This window comes from Tinamus guttatus, unplaced genomic scaffold, assembly GCF_059628265.1.
Source record: "Tinamus guttatus ecotype Peru unplaced genomic scaffold, ASM5962826v1 Tinamus_guttatus_pri_ptg000169l, whole genome shotgun sequence".
NCBI classification, from domain to species: Eukaryota; Metazoa; Chordata; class Aves; order Tinamiformes; family Tinamidae; genus Tinamus; species Tinamus guttatus.
This window is the reverse complement of record NW_028288703.1, coordinates 114,298-137,628: the sequence shown is the minus strand read 5'-3', so window position 1 is coordinate 137,628 and position 23,331 is coordinate 114,298. Positions and strand designations below refer to the sequence as shown.

General features: G+C 47.0%; 1 protein-coding gene across 1 annotated transcript; it reads right to left on the bottom strand.

Moving 5' to 3' along the window:
* Positions 1 to 3,950: 3,950 nt before the first annotated feature.
* SUSD3 (sushi domain containing 3) lies at positions 3,951 to 23,177 on the bottom strand. Its single transcript, XM_088522846.1, has 5 exons — positions 23,111 to 23,177; positions 12,359 to 12,595; positions 10,713 to 10,860; positions 9,681 to 9,848; positions 3,951 to 4,592 (listed from the first exon to the last, which is right to left on the bottom strand). The coding sequence occupies exons 1-5, from the start codon at positions 23,175 to 23,177 to the stop codon at positions 4,388 to 4,390; spliced, it is 825 nt and encodes a 274-aa protein (XP_088378972.1). The 3' UTR covers positions 3,951 to 4,387.
* Positions 23,178 to 23,331: the final 154 nt, after the last annotated feature.

Sequence of the window (23,331 nt, the reverse complement as noted above, 5' to 3'; positions counted from 1 at the left end):
AGGGCTGGAACGCAAGCCTGAGCCGAGCTACTGCTTCCTGCTGGGCTGAGGAGCTTCGTGTTTCCCAGAGCACGATGCCATCACGGCGTTAGACTGAACCACCGGGAGCAGAGACGGGCTCTGGGAATGTCCCGATGCACAGAGCAATTGGGCGCTGCAGCTTGTCCCCGAGCGCACAACCACAACAGAAATGTGATGATTATACGTGAGGCTCTCACCAGCTGGTGCTGTAAATCATCTTTCTTCAAAATAGTCCTAAAAAAGTAAGCTAAAAAAAAAAATCTGAGCAAATCACCTCCTCCTGGTGCAGAAGGAAGAAACAAATGCAGTTACCAGCATCACCTTCAGTGGAACATGGCTTGGTCAGGGTTTGCACATAGCTGTGTATTACGCAGCTGTGTGTAAGTCAGGATTCAGACGTAAATCTCTGGTGCTCTGTAGCCCGCAGCAGGAGTCTGCTCAAGCCAGGCTCCCTGCACAGCCCTCGGGGATTACTTGGGGAGGTGCCATCAAGCGGCTTTCCTGCAGCCCCCTCCAGCATCCGCAGAGCCCGCAGGGATCCCCAAGCAAAACCCGGCCTGCTCAGCTAAGAGTTTACCGTGCAGAAGTGATGCAGCTGCAAACCGCCCGGGGACCTCCGGCTGGCATGTCGCCAGCCCTGCTTCTTGGCCCTTCCAAGCAGAAGATTCAATTAAAGATACTGTTTAATTAAAGGTATTTAAACGTGTGTTATATATCAGTTAGTTAAAAAAAAAAATGCACAAGCCATTTAGATCTGGCAATAAATAACAGTAGATTCCTTTACTTACCCCCTTCCAAGACATCGCTGATTACCAGGATATTTTGCGAGCAAAATTGCAGACTCTGCCAACCCCCCAGCCTCAAACTGTCTGTCCTTTGCACGCTGTTCTTGCAGCCAGTGCCTGCTGTGGTCAGAGGTGCTCTGCTCCTCTGTCCTCCCAAGGCCGCTCATGCAGCTCTCGGATATCGGTCCTCTCCTGGAGGGTGTCCGGCTCCGTCGGCTTTGCATTCCCGGTGCTCTCCTGGACTCTGAACACCTCACATACAGACGTATCCCTAGCATGACAAGTTCTCTTGAATTTCTTTCAAAGAATGAATTTTGATTTAAAAGACAGTAAGGATCAGATACTTTCCTGTAGCAAATAGTACTCTATCAGGCTTAAAACTCCTTCCTGTTAAATATTTAGCATAAGATCTTAGAGACTCTGCTTTGGTTTTCTGCAAGCTTAACAACAGGCCAGCACAACAGCCTCAGCAGTGCTGCCTGCTGTAGAAAAACTGTTGTAAAACATGGGGTGAAGGAATGGAAACAAGCAATTACTCTGGTAAAGCTCACCTTGCCTGGCTTTAATCTGTGAAGAATTATCCCAACACCCTGCAATGAGCGGCCACCAACTCCTACACATCCATCGAGGTGGGGAGGGGGCCTTCTGCTTCCTTACATAATTTATAGTATTTCACTTGTTCTTTAATTGCAAACCCCAGTTCCATAAAATACACAAGGAATCCTACATTCTCTATGGCAGAAATGGATTAAAATCCATCTGACCTTACTGTCTGGTAAACATTTAAGGGTTAGCTTAATAAGTACAAGTTTAAAATGTCAGTTTGAGCTGCTCAAATTGAGCTGACAGTGATGAAAGCTCCGACACAGACAGTAAATTCAGGGATCTTCCTGCCGTTTCCCGCGGACGCTGCTGCCGTCGCCGCACGGCTTTGCTTTCCCCCCGAGCAGCGCTCGCACAGCACACACCATCGCCACGCTCTTCACGAGAGGTTTTTTTCACATACTGGAAATACCACATCCCGTCTTAGTCTTCTGTTCGTTACACCACACACACGCAGGGGCTGTCTAAGCAATCCCTGCAAACCCTGCTGCCAAAACCCTGTATTCCTCTGGATGCTCATTTTGGTATTAGTTTTTGTTACTCTTTCATCATGATAGAGACATAATATTGCAAGCAGAATAGAACAGTTACCTTCTGTGCTTGAAAATCCTTTTTGAAGGATTGAAATGTACCTTCTTTGAAAATTAATCACTTCAACATTTATGCTGAACTCTATATGGGCATCAAAGCAACACGTGCCTTCAGAAATCTTACTTCCTGAGGCTCCCTCTTCTCCCCTTACTATAGTTAGGGTTGCCCTTTCCAAACTTCTGACTCCTCTTCAGGAGAGAATTCTTCATAGTTTCCTAAAACTTAATCAATGATGGTTCAACTACTGCTTATCTAACACCTTAGAATTTAGGCTGGATTTCATCAAGAAATCAAATTTATCTGAATACTTGTGATGTTTTTCTTGCCTTATCCAAGGCTGCAGTCCTAGTCCCTTTTCTAAATTAATTGCACTAACCAGGGAACTTGTCAGTGATATCTGAACAAAAGTAGACAACAAGTGGCTCAGCCATCTCTCTGTTCATTTCTTCCTCCAAGGAAATAACTTACATTAGAAGAGACACGGCCAAGTTAAAGGTATTTTTCTGCCTTTTATTTCCCTTATTCACAATAGTTCACGTTATCTCTTACCTTTCTGATTGGGTGCAACTACCTTCACCTCATTTTATGCTGCTCTGCAGTCATTTGCCGGATTCCTGTTTTCTGTAGGTGTTGCCTTCTGATTTCCAAGTCCTTTAAGAATTCCCAAGCAGCCACATCCAGTGTCCCTGTGCTCTGCGCTGGGATTGCCTGGCAGGCCTTTAGCCGGTCTCTGCTAGTCTCCTGCCAGTTTTCCATCCGTCACCTTGTTTCTGCACGTATCCTTTGTACTTGCTATTTAAATATGGTGATATTGGCATTTTCAAAGTCCTTTTTCCTTATTTTGCTGCTCTTCCCCTTTCCTTTGCTTAAAATATAATCTCTTAATTTCATGTTCATCTAGATTAAATTTCACTTGTCATTTTTCATAAATTTTCCCCTGTCAGAGGTATTTAACACTCTAAACATTCAGGAATAAAGCAGTCACCAACACATGCGACAAACCCCAGCAGTTTTGCATACTTTTCCAGTGGAGACCTAGACAAATAAGTCACCTGTTATTAAGAACAGTTCTGTCATTTCCCGAGTTCAAATTCTAAGTAGGTGGAAAGACTAGCATCTTTGCATGTAGTTCTTGAGTACTTATCACTTGCATAGAAGTATCTCAGATGTTTGGCTATTTTTTCCAGCCTTCCTTCCCCTCCCTTCTTTTTGATTTCACTTTTGTTCCCCGGTGGACTCGGGGCATGTGGAGCGTGGGGCTGCCGAGGCAGCGTGTGGCTGGGAGCCGCCTTGCGAGAGCGGCCGGAATGGACCAGGGCATTTCCCAGCCTGTCAGCAAACCACAGCGTCTGGAATTTCAAAACGGAAACTTCAGAACTGAAGCTCTTAAGAGCGAACATGACTCACTGTAAGCGGGACACACACCAAGACAATTGCTGGGACTTGCCACAGGATCACATTTCCACCAGGACGGGAATGTGACAATACCCACTCTGCAGCTGATGATGGGGGGTAAGAATTCAACTTGAACAAAAGCACTCGTACTGTAACTACAGGCTACACGTGTCTGTATGTGTAAGCAATGGAATAAGAAACTTTCCACTTACCTATTCAAAATGGAAAAAAAAAAACCACAATAAAAAACAAAAATGTATTTCCTCACACAGTGAACAGATTAGTAACAGGAAAAGCTGGCATGTTTCCAGAAATTAAATAGCCCCTTTGTTTATAGAGCTATTCATGGGGACGCTGCAATGATGGTTCGAGCCACGCGGGTGCAGACGGGCTTCATGCTCCGGGTGGCAAAGCCGCCCTGCAGCAGCATCCCGTCCCTGGAGCGCCCGGAGCCCCTGCCTCTCCCGCCGGGGCACGGCCAGAATCCCACCGGCCTCGAGACGCAGAGCAGCTGACGCAAAAATAAGGTCTTCCTCCTGTGAAATAACAGGGTCCTTCAATTAAAAACAAAACTTTATTTTAATTATATCATACTACTGTGCAAAAATACGGGGGATTTTTCTTTCTGAAATGTTTACAAAAAACAGGTCAAAAGAAGGTTGCAATCTTATGAATGCGTAATTACCATCAGTGAAGTTGTATGAGGCAATTACAGGCAATTATGCTTTTCCTCTATATGTACACAAGAATTATGCTTTGGATATGGTCATAATATATAGCACATTGGAGAGAATGTCTATGGACTGCCACTGTCAACATTCTTTATTTTATTTAGCTCAGACCTTAAAGCATTTCTTTTAAATATCTATCTCAGAGTATATAAAATTTCAAATTTCATTTGAACAGTTAATTTTCTAACTTTGACTTTAAGGCACATGTTTCTGTCCAGATTTTATTTTGGTCCAGAGGAGCTACTGCATTTCAGGCCCCAGCTAGCCGGGTATGTGGGAGCTGGGTCTGCTCTGCCTGTCCCCGGTGTGTCCATGGACCTCAACGACGTGCAGGGAACTCACGGCGCCGGGTCCCGGTCCGGCTCGTGCCGCAGGGGCCCCGCTGCCCGCGCGCGGCCTGGGCGGGCGGGCGCTGTCCTTGCTGCATCCCGGGGCTGCCGTGTCCTGCATCCACTCCTCCTGCAACCTGCAAGCGGGAAGGAAGGAGTTACTCGAGTTTCATCTGCTATGCTGGGGAAGCCCATGGGGTAATGCAGAAAATAAAACGCAGTTACTACATAATTGCCATTCTGGTTCAGAGCAGACACCCTGCAGAAACACCCTTCCTGTAAAGGAGAATAAATCTTGCCCTTCTCTGGCAAGCTGCAGTACAAAGCTATTTTGGGCACAGGCTACAGTCACGTAGTGTAAAGGCCTCTTAAACCACTATTACTTTGCACGTGGATGCCCTGCTGCCACCAGGTCATGCTCATTACAGCCGCATGCCACTGAGCAAGATTTACCCACCTGAACATGGGCAGCACGATGCTCATCCATTTCTCCTCTGAAACAGCCTGATAACTTCATCCATTTCACGTGGAATGCCCATGGTGCAGGAAATGTGTTGTGTAACCACCATGCACCGACAAACCCTTGGGTGTCTCTGTGCCGCACCAGGACACCCACCTCGGTACCCTATGGCTGCTCATCTACTGTCAGAGAATAGAAGCTCTTGCATTAGTGCAGTCAACTGCAGCCAAAACAAAATTTCCTGACAGAGCTGCAGCTGTGCACATGTTTTCTTAGCACCAATAAGTCAATTTAGTGTTCTTGAAATGCAGACCAAAGTTGCAAACTGAAAACCAATTTAAAAGAGCATGCACAGGTGGACGAATCAGAAGAAAGGAAGATCTCTGCAAAATACACCTGGGTTAGCACGGGGTAGCCACTTGCCTTGCAAATAGCCCTGCCAGAAGTACTTCAAATCTCATTAATTTTGTGCAATAAGTACAATTTGCTGCTGCAGCCCACATAACTGATCACATTCTGATTTTCTCTTCTACCATGTCTCTGCCCCACAAAACTCCCCATTACCACTGCTCACCACCACGTTAGGAACCCAAATCATCTAACACTGCAGTTAGAGGACAACTCTGCTCCTAGCTAAGTGGCATCCTCCTTTGGTTTCATTGTCGAGTTTCTGTTCACTTAAATAAGTGCAGGATGTGGTGACAACAGTCACTGCCTGCCAACTGCTGTTTTCAGATGCAGCGCGCAGACACATGGGATTTAACTGCTTCTTCTGGGGGAGGTCTTCCTCAAATTAAAGGCAAAGGAGATCAACAAGAAAGATGTCTTCTGCACAAAAACCTGCAAACATCAAAAGATCAGTGCATTCAACAGGGCTCCACCTAAGCAAGGGCTGAAAACTGCTAATCAGAGAGCTGCAGAGCTGACAGGAGACACGTGTGCATGTGATGGGCTCTCTTCAATGCACCGCTGTCCGCCAAACACCGGCTTCAGGTGGTGCTTTCATCCTTAGGAACCTTCTCCACAAAAGTGCAGAACAAGCAAGACTTCTTTCAAGAGCTTTAACTTTCCTGAACTCCATTCTTAACTAGACTATTTCAAAATATTAAATTGAGAAGGTCAGAAGACCTCCATCTACTTTTCCTTGGAACTGCAGAAGCATCCAGAGGTGCTAGATGCTGAGCATCTCATGTAGACGCATGAGACAGCATTTGACGAGGGCAGAAGCAGATGGTTCCTATACTGAAATTCAGCTTTTGGTGTGGTTGGGTCTGCTCTCCTTCTTGGTTCTCTTTCCATTTCTGTCACACAGGTTAACAGGAAACCTGCCCAGGATCTCCTGGACAACCTAGGCAAGTGCAGCGTAACAACTACAGCCTTCTGAGACAACGCACCGCGGGAACACGCGTTCCAAACATCCTGGGAGACTTGGGAGAGGTGGCGGGAGGAAAGCAGAGGAATAACGAGCTAGCGCAAAATGACTCTCCATGGAGAAGCTCAGGCTGGCGGGGTGCAGCGGGACACGCAGAGATGCAGCCATGTGTCATCTCCCCTCTTGCCCCTGCTTCTGGAGGCCGGCTGGCCCCCAGCCACACTCCCCAGCCAGCCCAAGCAGACGTGGACATCGCCTAGAGCTCCATGAGTTTCTGATTCGCGCCTCCCCTGCAGCCCCGCGCATAAGGTAATGGAAAACATCAACCATCACAGCCACTAAATGGAAGAGCAAGGGAGAACACATTTGGTTTTACTGCACAGGCCAAAGTTATGAGCTAATTTCGGCAGCTTTACTTCTGGCTTCTAAAACCACCTCAAAAAGCTGAGCAGCCTCTCCTCGGAGCACGCTGGCTTCTGTACAATATCTTCTCCCTTGGACATCTCTGTTGTTGGATTTTCCTCACATGCTTTTCGCCAGGTGCACTGGTAACGCGCCTTGTAGTCAGAAAGGGCTCCAGCACAAAAATTTCAGGCACTAAAAATATCTTCTGTGGGAATATACCAGCCAGCTCCTCTGCAGAAGAGATCTTCCTCTCTTGGTAATACGCCCCAGCTGCCGTGGATGTCTTACAGGAGTGCGTAGACCTGCTGAAACTCGGGCTTTTCCACTTTATAGCTTGGCCCAGAGCACTGTGAAATAGCTCACTTCAAAACACTCCAAATTTGGAGCGTGCCACTTCCCCCGAATGGCTTCACACCAGCAAAGGTGTTCACCAGATTTCTCTGCCGCCCTTCAGATGTGTGTTTGAGCTGGACCGCTTTCTTCCTGGCTCTCATTAGGTGTCAGGGGATGAAGAAGAGCGGCTTCACAGCTGCCTTCAGCCTCCCTGAGCGCCCGTCTCGCTCAGCTACGTGACACTGAGCCGCGGCTAATCTGCTCCACCGAGGGGACAGACCCTTTTCTCAGCTAATCTGCCCCAAACCCCTGCATTTCCCAAGTGCTGCTATCTCTGCCCTGAGTGCTGCAGCTCCTGCACGAAAGTGCTGCTGCAGAAAATGGGTGTTTTTAAGCTCCGTACAGTTCCTTGCTTCCAAAAAGGAAGAGATGGCATCAACTGTGACTTCATGTTGTAGGCAACTGACCCCAGGTATTTGAGGAGGCAGTTTTCATCATTTTGAAGGAACTTGTTCATACACGAGATGCCAGAACAGGGTTCACTACAAGTGCACTTGTCATTCAAATTCCTCATTTGCTAGCAAAACTATACACTGCACATGTTTGTTCTGTGCTTGAAATGCCAGGGGGAAAAAGACCTCACTTCATGGCAGACAGGTCTAGAACAGCAGCAGAGCCTCTATTGCCCAACATTACTGATAACTTTTATCCATTAGGACTGATTATCCATCAGCAAATGAAGGTATCACTTGAACAGATGACAGCTTTTTAATCCTCCATAAGCTACTCCATAAACCATAACAAACCTGCCTGAAAGAACTGGCTTTTTATTCCATTTGTTCTTAAAGCATCTTTGATCCTTAAAGAGGGCAAATCCAAACACAGCATAGTTAATCTCTAAACCTATTTCAACTAAGACTGAAAAGCAGCAAGACCTACATCCTTTCTGGTGCAGACCAGGCTAAGATTCATGCACAAGGGTCCTCCTGAAGGGAGGAAGAATCCCCATTTCCCCAGGAGCAGCAGAATTGCTCTCCTTAAGGGAAAGAAATGCTATCTCTCCTCTCAGATATTGGCACAACTCAGCTATCAGGTTTCTTAGTACAGTTCCTTGGTAGGAAAATAAAATTGGATCTTTGATTTACCATTGCTCTTGCAATACATTCACAAAGTCCTCCAAATATGTGAAGCATTAATGCAATCCCTGGTTAAACTACCTTTCACCTCCTCCGTGACCACGCAGGCACACTTCGGCGAGATTTATGTTAGCATAATTTCCGCCTCTCACCCGGTGCATAGAGCCACTTAACAGCAATGAACAGTAGAAATGAGCAGTGCTTGCTGACCTTTATTAAATCGATCTTATTTGAGTGAAGAAAGAGGATGTGCTACAATCTGGTAAAGGGTCAAGCTTTTTCCTAGAGCAATCCCAAGGGAGAGTTTTGTCCAGCACCTGCAACTCCTACAATTCCTGCCCGGGCTTGGGAGCAGCCGTTCTCTGCGTGAGCAGCGGCTACACTTCAGGCTCTGGCATGGACGTGCTAATATACTCGCTCTTCGAGATGATTTGTCTCTAGCTAGTGATCAGCAGGGATCATAGGACCTCTGCAACAGGGAAATAAAGTGGAGCTTGATCAGCTGCGGAGCTTGCGCACCAGAGGTGGGTCTGCGGATGGGAACTGAACACTGTGGGTGCCGAAGAAACAAATTTCTCCGAGGCCTCACTGCTCTCGATCCCTTGGTTTCCCCCCTGCAGTTTCCCCAGGCCTCACCAGTCTAGAGAAATAATGAACTTGTTGACTTCTGGCTGCAGCGAAGCTGCTTATCCCCATGAATCCTATATTCCCTGCTCCTTTCAGTTAAGGAAGAAAGCGCAGATCTTGGTAAACACAACCCAGCGGCTTCTGCTCGGTGGAGCAGGGCAGATAAGAGCTGCACGAGAACCGGAGGCTCCGGCAGAGTCCCCAGCTCTAGGCAGAGCCCTCCTTGTGCCTTGATGCACATCATTTGAAAGCAGATGACACTTCTACCAAACACCAACACCTTGGCAGACTGACACTGCTCAAAATTACAAGCTGGATCCTATGTCTTCTGAAAACCCATCTAGGATACGATCACCATGTAATTAGCTTTATATGTCTTCCTGAAATCAGCCAAAGCCAAGAGCTGATTAAACAGGCACCAGACTCTCACATAAGGGCTCCATTTGAAAACCACTTCCAGCAGCGCTCTGACACTGAAGCAGCTTTACAACCTGCAAAAAATTGCTTTCTGCAGGTAACCACTACAAATCAACACGCTGCTGTACACAAAAGCTGCACAAGTGAGTGGTGAATTAAAAGTAAACAAGATGGTGCCATATATTACTGTATACAACGGCCGAGCAGTACCCAAAGGATGGCAAAGATGAAGTGACAGGTAATTAAGTGGATAGCAGTGGCAACATGGCCATCAGTATTTGACACGTTCTGCAGAACACTTCCTACTTTTCTTTTGCTGACAGCAGCGCAGTCAGCGCAGCACGTCAGCCCCACACAGAGGGTACCTTGAACAGGCACAGAAACCACTGTGCCCCCCGCACACGTGTCTGTGCAGCCACTTTCTAATGCCTGTTCCACCAACCCCTTCAAAACTGCTGTATTTTCATAACTTTACCTGTAGAAGCCTTGGTTGTCATAGGCCATGCTAGTCACATCCTCAAACGTTGATTTATTCCTGAGTTTTTTGTTGTTGTTGTTATTATTCCTTCCTTTATAACCAAAGTAAGCAGCTTGCATGTTCTCCAGTTCTTCACTTCTGAGCTGGTACCAGAGCTGCATCTCTCTGTGAATCAAGCAGAGGGTAAAATACATTACTGTGATAAACAGCTGTATATTTGAGCTTTTATCTCGCCATAGCCCTGCTTCAGTTAAGCTTGAATTTAAATGTAAATCCATCTCTATTGAGGACAGCATCCGAATACATGCTGAATTTCAAGTGTAAGCCAAATTTCTGGAGACTTAAATAAGTGCTGTCCTTAAGGGGGACAGCTTTTTAAAGCACTTGCTGCCGGGTGGGATGAGCCTGGAGCTGGAGGCATCAGCCCCGTTCCAAAGCCCATCCCGGCAGAGGGAAGGAGGCTGCAGGCAGCAGCGCACTGGGAAGAGGGGCAGGCGCCAGGGAGAGCACAAGGTGCAGATCCCCAGTGCAAAGGGTTTTTTTTTGTTTTTTTAATGAAAAAGTCATGCAAAGTGCTAATGCTCACAAAATTTCTTTTCAAATTAATGAAAAACAAGGACTTTGATATGAATAGTCTTATCAACCAGAAAAGCAGCAATTTAAAAACGTCAATCAGCATTTTCACTTCAAATATTATTTCACGCTAGCAGTGAAGACCTAACATCAGGAATGACACCAAAGTCCTTTTTTGCTTCACAGAATCTTTTCAAAGGGAAATGGAAAAATCATATTTTTGCTCCAATCAGATTTGGAAATTGCAGAATATCCCCCCAGAGAGGACGCCTGGTTGCTCCATGGCTGCAGATAACAGAGCACAGAGAGCTCGGGCGCCTCTTCATGCCTCCTCTCCTCCGCACTGCCCTGCCTGCTTTCAAACACCTCTCTAAAGCATCACCATTAGCATGCAGGTTACATACACAACTTTGACCATATACATTTATAATAAAAAAAGACCTTTTCTGGACATACCTTTCAGTTCTCCTTCTTTCACTTTTCTTCACACACTTGATGAGACAACAAGTTAGAAAAGCCATAGACATCAGCAGAATGATGGCACAGCTCACTATGGAGGCAATCACTGCTACCTTGAATCCAAAAGTCTCATATTTTGATACAGCTGCAGCAAGGCAAACACAGAAGCAGGTTTCTAAGTGAACACATGAATATCTCATCCACATTTCCATTACATTTCCATGCTTAAGCCTACCTACTTCCCATTTCTACTAATTATAACCCTATGAAGACTTTCTTGATAGGATGTGCTAAGTTGTTAGAGTGCCTAGGTTTCAACATAAAGCTAGGCAGCCTCAAATTGGGCTATTTAAAAACTACCTCTTCACAAGTTATTAATGAATTGTTCACAAGTGTTTTATCATTGCAATTAAATAAATACCACGCCAGGCACACTGCACTAGCTAAACCCACAGCTTTGTCAGTATATCAAGTGCAGGTGAGGTAACAGACTCTCTTCCCCAGGTGTTGATAAGAGGAGGAGCTGGAAAACCAAATACTGAAGGGGCTAAAAGGTTTAAAGAAGCCCTTTATGGCACAGACAGCTCAATATAATTAATTCCTACTGGGCAGGTAGTGAACCATTTATTTTCTCTTTTTCAGAAAGAGGAAGGGGAGAGACAGTGTCTGCAGAGCTGACTGTTCAATGATACTAAGTTGGAAATAAATTATCCATAAAAAAAAAAAAGGAGCAATGGGAACGTGAGGTGGCAGCGCTAGCACAGGTCCCTGCCAGCTCATTTTCAGCACTAAACACATCTTGCTTCAAAAACTCGTCAGCTTCTTCCAGCCATACGAACACCAGCACCAGAAATGGTTCTGCTGAGCCCACGGAAAGCTTTACATCTCTCCAGCCTCTCCAAGGGGGAATTTCTCTCATTCCTTTTCTTTAATGGAATCTCTTAAATCAGAGGTAAGTAGAACTGACTTGGGAAGGAATAGTAAGTGTCTAAAATGGCTATCCAGCTACCAAATGGTTTCAAATTATACACGGTCTGAGAACCAGAGCGAGCTCCTCAGTTTCAAACGTGCTGAAGCCCAGAGGTACCATGCATCAGAATTGTGCTCAGGCTGACTTCCTGCCAAATTACTAACCATCTTGTAATAAATAAGAGGGAACAGCATGGAAGGTAGTTAATGTTGTTGCTGTTCAAACGCAATTTGTCAGCATGATAACTTTTCCATGCAGCTGACCACAGGCAACCACCTAATAGCCCTTCTTAAATACTTCTGTGCTCTTTTACAGCAAAATTGCCAGCGAGTTTCCAAATATATTTACAAATCAGTTGGTTGCACCTATATATTTGCCAGAAAACAGTGCATCTTGTAGCTGGAGGGCCGCATATATCCTGGGCGCAGCACTACCAGAGGCGGTGGTGGGAGATCAGACATAAATCTGGTCGAGTCTTTCCTGTGTCCCGATAACTAATGGTGCCAGGACACATATGGAGAGCAATTACAGCTGAGGGGCAGCTCTGGCAGAAATGAATTTGTGTTGCTCCTCACACAGATAGATGCCTGGAATTAACCCTCGGGGTGCAGGGATGCCCGGGGCACTGTTGGTACCGTACGGCCCGGTGGCAGGGCCTTGGGCAGATGCTTACGCTTGCATGCGGGCACTCCAGCGGTCCACTGCGTAGCGTTCCCCTTCCACACGCAGCTGATGACGGCCTGCCCCTCCAGCTGGTGCTCGGCGGAGCACTGGAAGGTTATCACGGTCCCCAGGGCCGTGCCGTTGCCGTGGATCACCTGCAGCGAGCCGAGGCGGGGAGGGAGCACGCGGCCGCACTGCCCTGCGGAACAGAAACGGAGCGGGATGGAGCAGCGTGGCCGGAGCGTCGCTTATACTGCTTCGTTGTGTGTCTTACATGAGCGCAAGCACACAGCTCTGCACGGGCAATGCCCACTACCCCGCCAAGCACCAGCCTGGGGCCAAAGCACCTCCAGTGCCACCAGCAGCCCCAGTGCTCCAACCCACGGCACCACGGGGGAACTCATCTTGAGGCATTAACTACTTAAACTGTTGAATATTAAAAGTCTTTAAAAAAATCATTCTCTGAGCAGCTTGATCTTCAATGGAATCCCATCTTGTTGGGCTCCATGTGTTTAATTAAATGCTAAAATGGGAGCTTTCACACACTGCAAGTGCTCATAACACATCTGCTCCGGTGCAAGCTCTCCAGGACCCGAGAGATGCGCCTCACACCGCAGCGTTTCAGGATGTATATTTTGGCGCTGCATTGTCATGACCCTACAGAAACTTCCTACTTTCCTAGAGTGCTATACAGCTGTCCATCAGCCAACAGGTCCAAAAGCTGTGATAAGGGCAGGGGACAAAAAATGGGAGAGAGAGGAAGAACAACGCCCATGCAGCACAGTCGCATCCAACTCATCTCTGTGTTCAGGTTACAATACAGTATATTATCCATTTGTGGCACCTTCGCTCATTTTGCTTTTCTCTTCTTATTGAGCAGTCACAATAACCTTTGCTTCATACTCATTTTAAGCATGAATATTAATGAACAATCATTAGGACAATATATAACATGCACTTATGCTTCACAGACAACAAAAACAAGTGCATTTTTCTGTTCTCGCACATAGGCACTGACAGAATCTGGGAACTATTTTACCTATATATAGTTGACATTTACTAAATATCAGCATTTCTCCTGCCTCAGAGGTCAAGCTCCCTGTTTTTCAGCTGACTCCGGCAGGGCCCCCTTAGAGGTGGTGACTGATTTGCAGCTGTGAGCCTGGGTTTGCAAGCCCCATGATAAAACACACAAAAATGAAGGAGGAAAACAAGGCTTCCTGCACTTACCAACAAAAAGAAATTCACAGCTTTAATTGCCTCCATGAGAACATTGGACAGAATTACATACTATCCATATGAACTGTTTTCTTTTTACTAACAAAAAACTCTCCTGTCATTAATTAATTTTGAGCTTTTGAGCTCAAACAACAGAGGACAGGCGTACTACCTGGCTGCAATTTCTGCTCTAAAAAAACAACCCCATTTAAAACAACACAAAGGAAAAATACAAAAAGACCAAGCGAAAGCCACAGTGACAATTACCAGTCTATTCTACTAGGTAAATATGTACCAATAACTAGCTTTAAAAAATGCCTTTTTTAATTTCATGCCAATTATTTCTATTTGTTCTGTCACTTCTTTCAGTCTAATACCATGACAGTTGCTTCAAGAAGAGCAAATATTTTCCAGATGGTCATTTCCCTTGATTCCCTGTCCTTTCCTCCAACATCCGATGACTAGAACACAGTGAATATACGAATTGGACAACCTTCCTCCCCACTTCAGATGAATACCAGGAGTTTGAGCTTTTCTGTTTACCGTGCTTGTATATTCAAAGACTTTTTGTGAAAAGCCATTTTTCTAGCTGCAGAATATCCACCTTTTTGCATTTTACACATTCAAGGGTATTTTTAGCTATCAGATCACACACTTTGAGTTCATGCCGGTGACACTTCTGGCAGTGCGAGACGCAGGAAGCAATTCAGTGCAGACTGTGGTTCATGGGCATCGGCTTGGCCAGGCGCACAGCCCTTGTTAGACCGGGCAGTGGCATTGCCAGCTGACCCGCAATCCCTACTGAGCCTCCACTCTCCAAAGAGTGGGTAATTGGGCACTGGATTCTTTCTCTTGAGATACACTCCATTTAATCCAGTGTTGACCTTTCCCAAGTAATATATGCAGCTGTAGCTGGTTCAGACACGCTTTGCCCTTTCCTGCTTCATCCTTGCCATAATGATATACGTAGAGTAATTAAAGCACTTGAATGTCAGCGACCTTGTCAGCATTCTTCCTCAGTCGTAGATCTTAAAATATTTTCATCACCTGAGTGTTTACAAAGATTCCTAATAGCTTCTCCTGAGCCAGTATCCCATTAAGCAATGGATATTTCCCTGGTTTATAATAGCGTTATGTCATCTCCCGCATGGAATGGAATTGGGGCAGGAACTTCAGCTTTCAAAAGCTTCTCCACCTGGCTCTGTGCAGATAGAAAATTCATCAGCTGCATTTCATACATCTACATTTGGCCAGAATAGAAATAGCTTTTCTTCTTCTTCCTAGAGCTTTTCAACACAAACTATCCCTCCTCCCAAAGCCAAAAAATTAGATGCCTCACTGCTTTTTCCTTTTATAGGAGATTTTATTGAAATGCATAAATGGCCTTATGCCAGGATGAGTTTGTGAATTTTATCCAGGTTCAGATTTAAATTTCTGGATCAGATATGCCCTGATTTTCCTCAGTAACGGTCTTCTAATAATTCATTTATAAATCTTTCCTGTGAAGGCTCTAGCAGCCTGTGCTGCTAACGCCTATAATCTTTTTGCAATCAATTGTTGCATTTACTTTCTTCCTATGTTAGTTTTACCTTTCCAACTTCAGAAAAGGATTGTTTAGGTATGTTTCCATCCTTGTATTTATATAAGCAGCTTTCTATATAGATTTATCCTTTGAATACTTTCTGGATATGCTTATTTGACTACGTCTCTTATAATCAGGGAATTTTGTTTTCAGGGGATGCCAGTGTTGAAGCTGCATCATTTCCTGCAGTAAACTGCAAATAACACATAGGCATTTGTGCTGGCCAGATTTACATCTTGAGCTGTATTTATTTTCTGTGCATCTAGAGGTGTTCAGGTCTTGGCTTGCTGTACATATTAGCACCCAAAAATGTAATGCTGAATAAAGCATTTTAGCCCTTAGCAGCATCCACGCAGCCTTCTAGCTGCCCTGCACACCCCACGCTCGCGCTTGCAAGCGGCACCCCAAGGCGGGCGCAAGGCGCAAGCAACAAACGGGCTGTGTCTGCTAAGCAGGCTAGGGCAAGTATCAAAATTCATGATGGGTTGTTTAGTTTTGAGCGGGTTTGCGTCATCACTCCTAGACTTGATCTGTGTCTCCATAACCTCATTCCCATCACCTTGAAGCTTTGCTTGCGAGCACCAGGCCCACGAACCGCTCGCACTTTTGCATACTGGATAACGGCTCAGCTGAGGACAAAAACTCACTTGCTGATGCGTCTTCAGGGAAGAAAAGGCTGGAAATCACTTCTTAAATAATCTCTTAGCTGGGGTCACCCTAAGAGGATACTCATACTCAAGTGTTTGGATCTGACACTATTTCCTGGCAACCCAGAAGGGCTCTGCCCACAGCAAGGAAGCAGATGCCCCCGCCATGACGAGCAGCCCCCAGGAAGCCTCTGCAGTGCAGTGTTATCCACACCAGCCACGAGGTTCAGAAGAGCTAAACACACAACACTCAGGTGCTGGAAAACAAAGAGTAATGCAAGAACTGAGGAAAAATAATCCAAAATATCTCTTCTCATGCACAGCCAGGATTATCTGTACTGGCAAATTGATTTGTTGAAGGAGTTACTATATGATTTTGTTGTCAGCAAGCTGGGGATTTATGTTTTGCTGATAAGAAGGCAGAAATGAAAGATTCACCTAAGGATGCCTTTGCCTGTCCAAAAATTTCTCGTGCTCCTTCCCACTCCCCATGCCAGGAAATAGGAAACAAGCATCTAATACGCTGCAAAAGCACATGCTGGGATGCTCTATACTCAGCCATATCTGCCTCTCACCACGACTGCCCCTCACTGCTCACTTGGAAACAGAGCCTACAACCGGCCTCTTCATCCCCATCCACGTGGGCTGATCGCTGACTTCAATGCAGCAACAGCCAGACGCCAGAGACGGACAGAACATCAGGTTCTGCAAACCCCGAGGGCACCGAGCACGCTGCTCATGGCGTTTCTGCAAGAAGCCCAAAAGGCGAAACAGCATCCCTGTCCTCCCGGCAGAAGCCCAGCCCCACAGCATTTTTAAAACAAATAAATAAAACAATCAGGAAAAAAAAAACCACCCAAACACCGTTCTACTATTAACAAGAATTTCTAAGCAGGGCAAGAAGGGGATTTGAAGAACACTTCCTCTTTCTGTATTCACTTACACACTGATGCCCAGGTGACCTCTGCTCACACCTCCATAAGGAACGAAGCCTTAGGCCTCTCTTGCTCCTCACTATAGCCAGCTCTGTTTCTGTTGACCGTTTGGCAAACAAAACGGATTTTTTTCAGCACACCATTTGCAACACAACTTGGCCTCCACCTCCACATCAAACCCCGCAATGCACCACGGCCAAACCTCCTGCCTGCACAGTCCGGACCCTGGGGAGCGCAGATCCAGACCCACAACGCACAGGTCTGCATCATCTCTGCTCACAATGCTCAGCCTTTCTGCTCTCCCCCTGAGCATTTTTGGGGGGCTTTTGAGTTTTTCAGAGCAGTAAACAAGTTGTAATGAGATTTAGGAGTCAGCGGGAAACACGTCCCATCTCTGCTCTGAAATGCTCCCTCTCTGCAAGGGCTGAAAGCAATTTTAATCCATGCAAAACCCAAGCTGCATATCACCAAAACGCTAGATTAAGTTTTGGCTGGCAACATTTGCAATGCTCTCCTACTTCAAGCACAAATAACATGTAGGATCGGTGTAAAGTGATTCTTATTCAGGAATTTTATGTTATTCTTTAAAGAGAGGATTTGTTCCAGTCGCTGTACAGCCAGCTCTGTGATTGATTTTTTTTTGCCAATTTACATCAAAGTCAAGTTATTTTCATCTGTAGATTCTACTCTTGGACCTAGCAGTAAGGGCAATACTGACTATTTTTCTCCTTATGGAAACAATTAATTGAGAAATAAGAACTAAATGAAAAATGAAGTATTTGATGAAGTCCCCAGTAAAGCAAGAACAGATGGTTATTCTGCATTTTATTAGGCTGTTTACCAACAGAACTGGAAAAGTACATTAGGACACTTCTCAAAAGTTAGCAGTAGTGGAACTTGCAAGAACAGAAAAAATCCATTAAGCTTAAAGTAACTTACAGGTATCACCTACTTATCTCTTCCATGTAATATCTGTATTTAAAAAAGATATTGACTATAATATACATCAGGATTATGCCTTAAGGCAAATGGTTCCCAGACAAAAATTACCCGGTAAAACGATGCCAAGGGATGTTCCTGCCTGCCCGCGGCAAGCGAGATAACAGATTATCTTGGGATACTGCTCAAAACAGCTTCTGTTGTTACAACAACAGCAAAAAAATGTCACCACCAACCTCACATTGTCACTGTGGGACAGGAGGGTGCACAGTGGACAGCCCAGGCGCCCGGATATGGCCGTCCCGGTGACCTTCAATGGGCATCCTCAGAGGGCACCAGTAAGAAGGGTCTGCAGGGAAACAGCAAATTCAGCCCCACCATGACTTGCAGGTGGACTAAAAGCACTTACTACCTGAGGTCAAAGTGCTCTGTTTTGACCAAAAAAAAAAAAAAAAAAGGCATTATGTTTGCTCAAAACAGTTAAAAAGAACTGGGTTTTTTTGTTTGTTTGAAACTACTTTCTGAGGGCATGTGCTTTAACTCCTTAATTCTCTTAGCTCTGCCCCAGTGAAAGTCGACAGGGGACAAGTGTCACTCTCATTAATCAGCTGTGATATCCAGCTCACAATTAATGCAGTTTCCTACATTTCCTAAAAACCTAACACAGTTCTTTTGCACGCTCACAACAGGGAAGTCATGAGACAACAGCACGTGACTTTGTGCCTCCAAAGCAGAGGGCATTTCTAGTCTGAAGCAAAGCCAGTCACCATGTCTCGCCTGTCCTTGTCCCTCCTCACCGGCTTCACTCTGGGTCTCTCTTCTCCTCTAATACAGGCAGCAAACCTGAGCCTCCTCCCTTGGTTTGCAGAACTGCAACCTGGCGTACAACTGTCAGCAAGAATTTCTGCAAATAATTGATTTTTGCAGACAGCAGTCTGAAAGAGTTTGCAATAGCATGCAATTTATTATGGTGATAGAAATCACTCATGGACCAAGAAACTACCTGCACAGTCAGATTTAACAGCCTTCTCAGCAGTCCTGTTGCTTCTTCCTCTGCTCCCCCTTTCCTGCTGCTGGCCCTCCCGCCAGGAGAGCGGCCACTAGGAGAGAGGGACAAAAGCGACCTGCAACCTGAAGTGTGCCAAAGTCACAAGTAATTCGGGAACTACGAATCATTAACGTTTTGAGTCGATAAGTGCCAGCTTTTGGCCTCCCAGGATGTGGAATTTGTGAAAGGTGGCACAAAGACGGAGAAAGATGTGATTATAAGAACACTGTGTTTACTTTTTCCATTAAAATAGTAGGTGATTGCAGGTGAATTATAAACTGAATGATACATGTCTTAAGACCAAAGGACACGAGCTCTGTGCCCTCCACCCTCTTGTGTAACACGCCGCTAAGGAGATCTGCAGCGGATCCACCTTCGTAATTCAGCCTCAGCCTCGGCAGCTCTCCGGAGGCCTGGAATTTTAGCTAGTCTATTGATCATATTCCAAATGAATGAAAAACTTAGTTCCAGGATGTACAAATAGCTATAGGCCAAATGCTACGGGTCTGTCTTGCTTGTGCAAACCTGCCACCAGGTTCATGGGGGATTCTTTTTTGAAAAAGCAGAAAACAAGTCCCCCATCTGGGTGCCCCTTCAGACCAACTGGCAACACTTCTTGTCTTGTTGATCAGAAGAAATTCTCCCGGGGGAAATTCTGCTCCTTTACACAAAGGCACAAATTTCTGCTCTCCTGACCAGCAGGAATCAACACTGGAGTTGGATGTCCTTGCCAACAGCACGTCCCCTCTGACACCCTGGACCCGACCACTTTCCAGGCCCACGGCCTCTTTGCTTTGCCCACGCCGCCTCTTCTCCACATTCTCACTCCTCCTCAAAATAGTTCCTAAGCACAGACCCTCTGCTTACGAGCCATGCCCATCCGTGTAGCTCTGCACTTGCCTTTATTTTACCCCAGAAATACTAACTTTGTAACTGCCTACAACTATCTCCAAGGAACAGCAAGTTCTTGGACCCATCTTTTCCATGCACAAGCTGCTGCACAACAGCAGAGCTGCCTGCATAACCAACAAACTGAAAGGAAGGCAGGAAGGGCAGCATTTCACAGAGGCTGCAAAATCACCTCCCCGCCACCGAGAGGGAGGCTCGGCTTTGCCGCAGGAGCCCCTATCCCCGGCTGTGCCGCTATCCCCGAGTCGAGCGGCAGCGTCTCGGAATGTCACCTCTCCCGCCGGGACACAGCCGCTCAGGCTGGGACCAGCTCTTTGTGGCCGGGTGTTTCTACAGTTTGAAGCTGACTTCCAATTTTAAAAATACCAACGCTTTGGTTTCAAAACATTCAGCTCGCTTCTTTCCCTACCTAAAATTCAGATGTCTAGACATAATTCATCTCTATAATGTAAGTAATTTAAAAGCATCTCGGACAAAGTACTGGAGAATACCCTAGGGAGCAATCTTGCGCTGCGGAGGACTATGCTAGAAGACCTAATAACTCTTTTCCTTCACTATTTCGTACTCTTATGGAGCTTTTATGACAAGCACAAAAATCATTCCCTCAAAGCAATAACAATACTTAGTGCAAATGTATAACTACCAACACCATTGTCTTGCAGTACATGAGATAAAACCAATTAGCTGAAATTCTGCACCTGTCACTTATTTTTTACCTTTTAATAAAAGGTTTCGCTTTGATCTCATGGGAGAAAAGGAGAAATAGCCCTGGAGAAATTACAAACCCATATTTTCCAAGTTCTCTCGCATTTTACCCTGTGGAAACAGAAATTCACAATGAATATTTTCTTCCCCTGCCTCAAAGCTGAGCTGCACCTTGGGATCATAGGAAATGAGCTAAGAATTTCTTTGCAGCCCTTCTGCAGAGCAGCAGTATTCTTGGCTTTGAAAAGCGATTTTGCTTTTGCTTTCCTGGAAGAGCTAGTATAAGTTCTTGGTGACATGTTTGCGCAGTCTCTATACTGTCAGGGATACCAACTCATTTCAGATAAAGTTGCACGTTACAGAGGAAAAGGCACCTTGGGCCACACCGAGAATGTTTCTAACTGCTCCCCAGCACCCCTCAGCATCCAGGAAGGCACCCAGAGAAGAGTAAACCAGAGCAAATACAACGTGATGCTTTCTCAGAAAATTTCTTTCTTCATCACAATGCAGCCTACACCTGCCCTACACCAGAGATAGTGTCTTTGCTCTTAATAATACTTCGTAGACCATTTCTTCCATGCACTGCTCTGGACACAGCGTTCACCATGTCCCAGGCAAGGTCCACGCACCTCCCACCAGTCTCCCTTTTCCGAGCACAAAAGCTGTAATTGAGGCCACATCGCACAGCCCGTGCTGGAAACACGGTGCGGAACCTTTCCGAGCACAGGGAGATGAAAATCCCCCGGCGTCTGGCCAAGGCGAGGTGCCCGGGGGGACTCCATCCTCAGGGGCGGGATGAGAAATAGGGCACGTTTGAACCTCACGGCCGCAGCTCAGGAAGCTGTGAGTCCCTTTCAGGTTTAAGGAGGTCAGGCTGTGCCCACAGACTTCTTTCAACTTCCCTCTCTTTCATATCTTTATTCAAATACAATGTTTGCAACATTTTTTCCTCTTTAGCAGAAGGGACGCATGAGAGAGGTTGTCTGTGTAAATCCTTCCTACCACCTTATCACTCATGGCCTCAGATTTTGCAAAGAGGACATTCAGTTGAGGCACATGAAAAATGATTACCTGTAAAAACACGATACACTGAAAGACACTGCGTAACAGCTGCCATCAGCTCTCTGCAGAGGTCACTTCTGCAAGTGCTGCTGCATAAGTAACACCATCGCATTTTAAATTAAGCAGCTTGAACAACAGTTTCATTTAAACCATAGAAGTACCCACAACTCAGCTGAGTTGACGAGCACCTTTGCCGGAACTGCACAGGTTCAGCACAGGCGAGGTCTGTGCCGCCAGCAAGTGGGGCAAAGGGACAGAGCGGGGACGAAGGAGTTGGCTGGGAGCAGAACACCTCGCCAGGGCCCGGCTGGGACCAAACGACCTGTTTTGCCCCAGAAGTCAGGGCTGCTGCCACCCACACCACTCACCGAGGGGGGTTTCTGCTTCGAAGGTCGGGGCTTCTTGGTGGGTCCCGTTTGCGGGAGTTTTGCCACCAACCTATGGAGGGCAAGATCACCCCACACAGAACGAGCAGGGCTGAGCACAGCAGCTCAACCCGGGAAAGCAGTGTGACACAGCGAGCAAGGGGAGACTGATCTATGCTATTTTAGAGAAGAAAAAAAGTCAATAATAAATAACATTAGCATCAGACTAGAGCAACAGGATCTATATTTGAACTGTTGACTCCTCAAGTATATTACCTAGAACTTCTTTTATATTATTGAAATGAGCTGCTCTAGCAAATCCCAATTAAACACGCAGCTAAACATATCCAGGGACGCATTGCAAAGCATTGCAATAGCATCAGCCGAAACACGTTTGCTCAGTTCTACCAGCATAATAAAACCAGATCATCAACACGGTCCGTTAGACCCACCCCAGCGAACCAAAGCGCAGGGAAGAGGCCCGTGGCCTCCGGCAGCATTCAGCACCCGCAGGCTTGCACCGAAGGCCACACGAAACGCTGCCCACGCCGCGAGCTGCAGCACAGCCGGCAGCGACACGGGCCCCGCGGCTGTGCCAAGCAGCTGCTTTCACTTTGCTCCTGCTCCGGAGCCGGGGGCTGCTGCCACGGACAGCTCCATGTGCCGGGAGGCAGCTCCGCACCGCCGCCGTGCCCAGGAACGCACGGGCACGGACGACGTGTGACAGAGCCCTGCGACTGCCATCGCCACCTTTGTGGGATGCATTAAAGTCAAAGAGATTTAGAAACGACGTTCCAACCTGTATTATTAAGTTGATCAACAAAACTGAGAGGGAAAAGGGAGAATAGGAAGCAAAAAGGCTATGACTCATTTTTTATTCTGCTCCTCAGTACGTTACTCTCCTCCCTTAAAACATTGATATCTTCATTTTCTACTTGGTCAGTTTATATTCATAAAGAGATTCTTTCTCTTCGACAACCGGCAGCCTCCGAAGCAGCACATCAAGCGCCCCGCTCCTTCCTGCTTTGAAGGTGTCCTGGGACCTCACACGTGTCCCAGGTGGGTCAGGACAAGCCCCACCGCTGTCGCTGTGCCCACACCCACGCGAGGGGCACGACCTGCTCCCCAAGCCAGCCCCAAAGCGACAGCGCCCCAGAGCAAGAGCCCCAAAGCGACAGCGCCCGAGAGCGACAGCCCCGCTCCGAAATGCGCCCGGTCCGGTCCGGCCCGCAGCCCCCAGCCCGCCCCGTCGCGGGGCTGGATGTGCCGGGGCAGCTCCGCGGAGGGGCCCGCGGACCCGGTGCGGCCGCAGCCCCGCGCGGAGCCCGCCCGGCTGCCGGCGCCGCTCCTACCTGCGTACGGGCGCGGGTCGCGGCCGGGCGCCCCCAGCCCCGTGGCCCCGGGCACGGGCACGGCCATGGCCCCGGCCCCGCGCAGCCCCGCGCAGCCCCGCGCCGGCAGGTGCAGCCGGGGCCGCCCCGCTCCGCCCCCGCGGGGAGGCGGCGCCCGGGGCGCTGCGCGGGGCCCTGCGCTCCTCGCCGCGCTCGTGCCGGGCCGCGGGGCCAAACCCCGC

What these genes read in the sequence shown, in the direction of transcription:
- SUSD3 (XM_088522846.1), bottom strand. Translation starts at nt 23,177, where the DNA reads ATGGCCGTGCCCGTGCCCGGGGCCACGGGGCTGGGGGCGCCCGGCCGC. An exon ending in GAAAGAAGGAGAACTGAAAG is followed by an intron (nt 9,849 to 10,712) that starts GTATGTCCAGAA and finishes CTTGATTCACAG; the next exon opens with AGAGATGCAGCTCTGGTACC. An exon ending in GACAACCAAGGCTTCTACAG is followed by an intron (nt 4,593 to 9,680) that starts GTAAAGTTATGA and finishes TCCCGCTTGCAG; the next exon opens with GTTGCAGGAGGAGTGGATGC.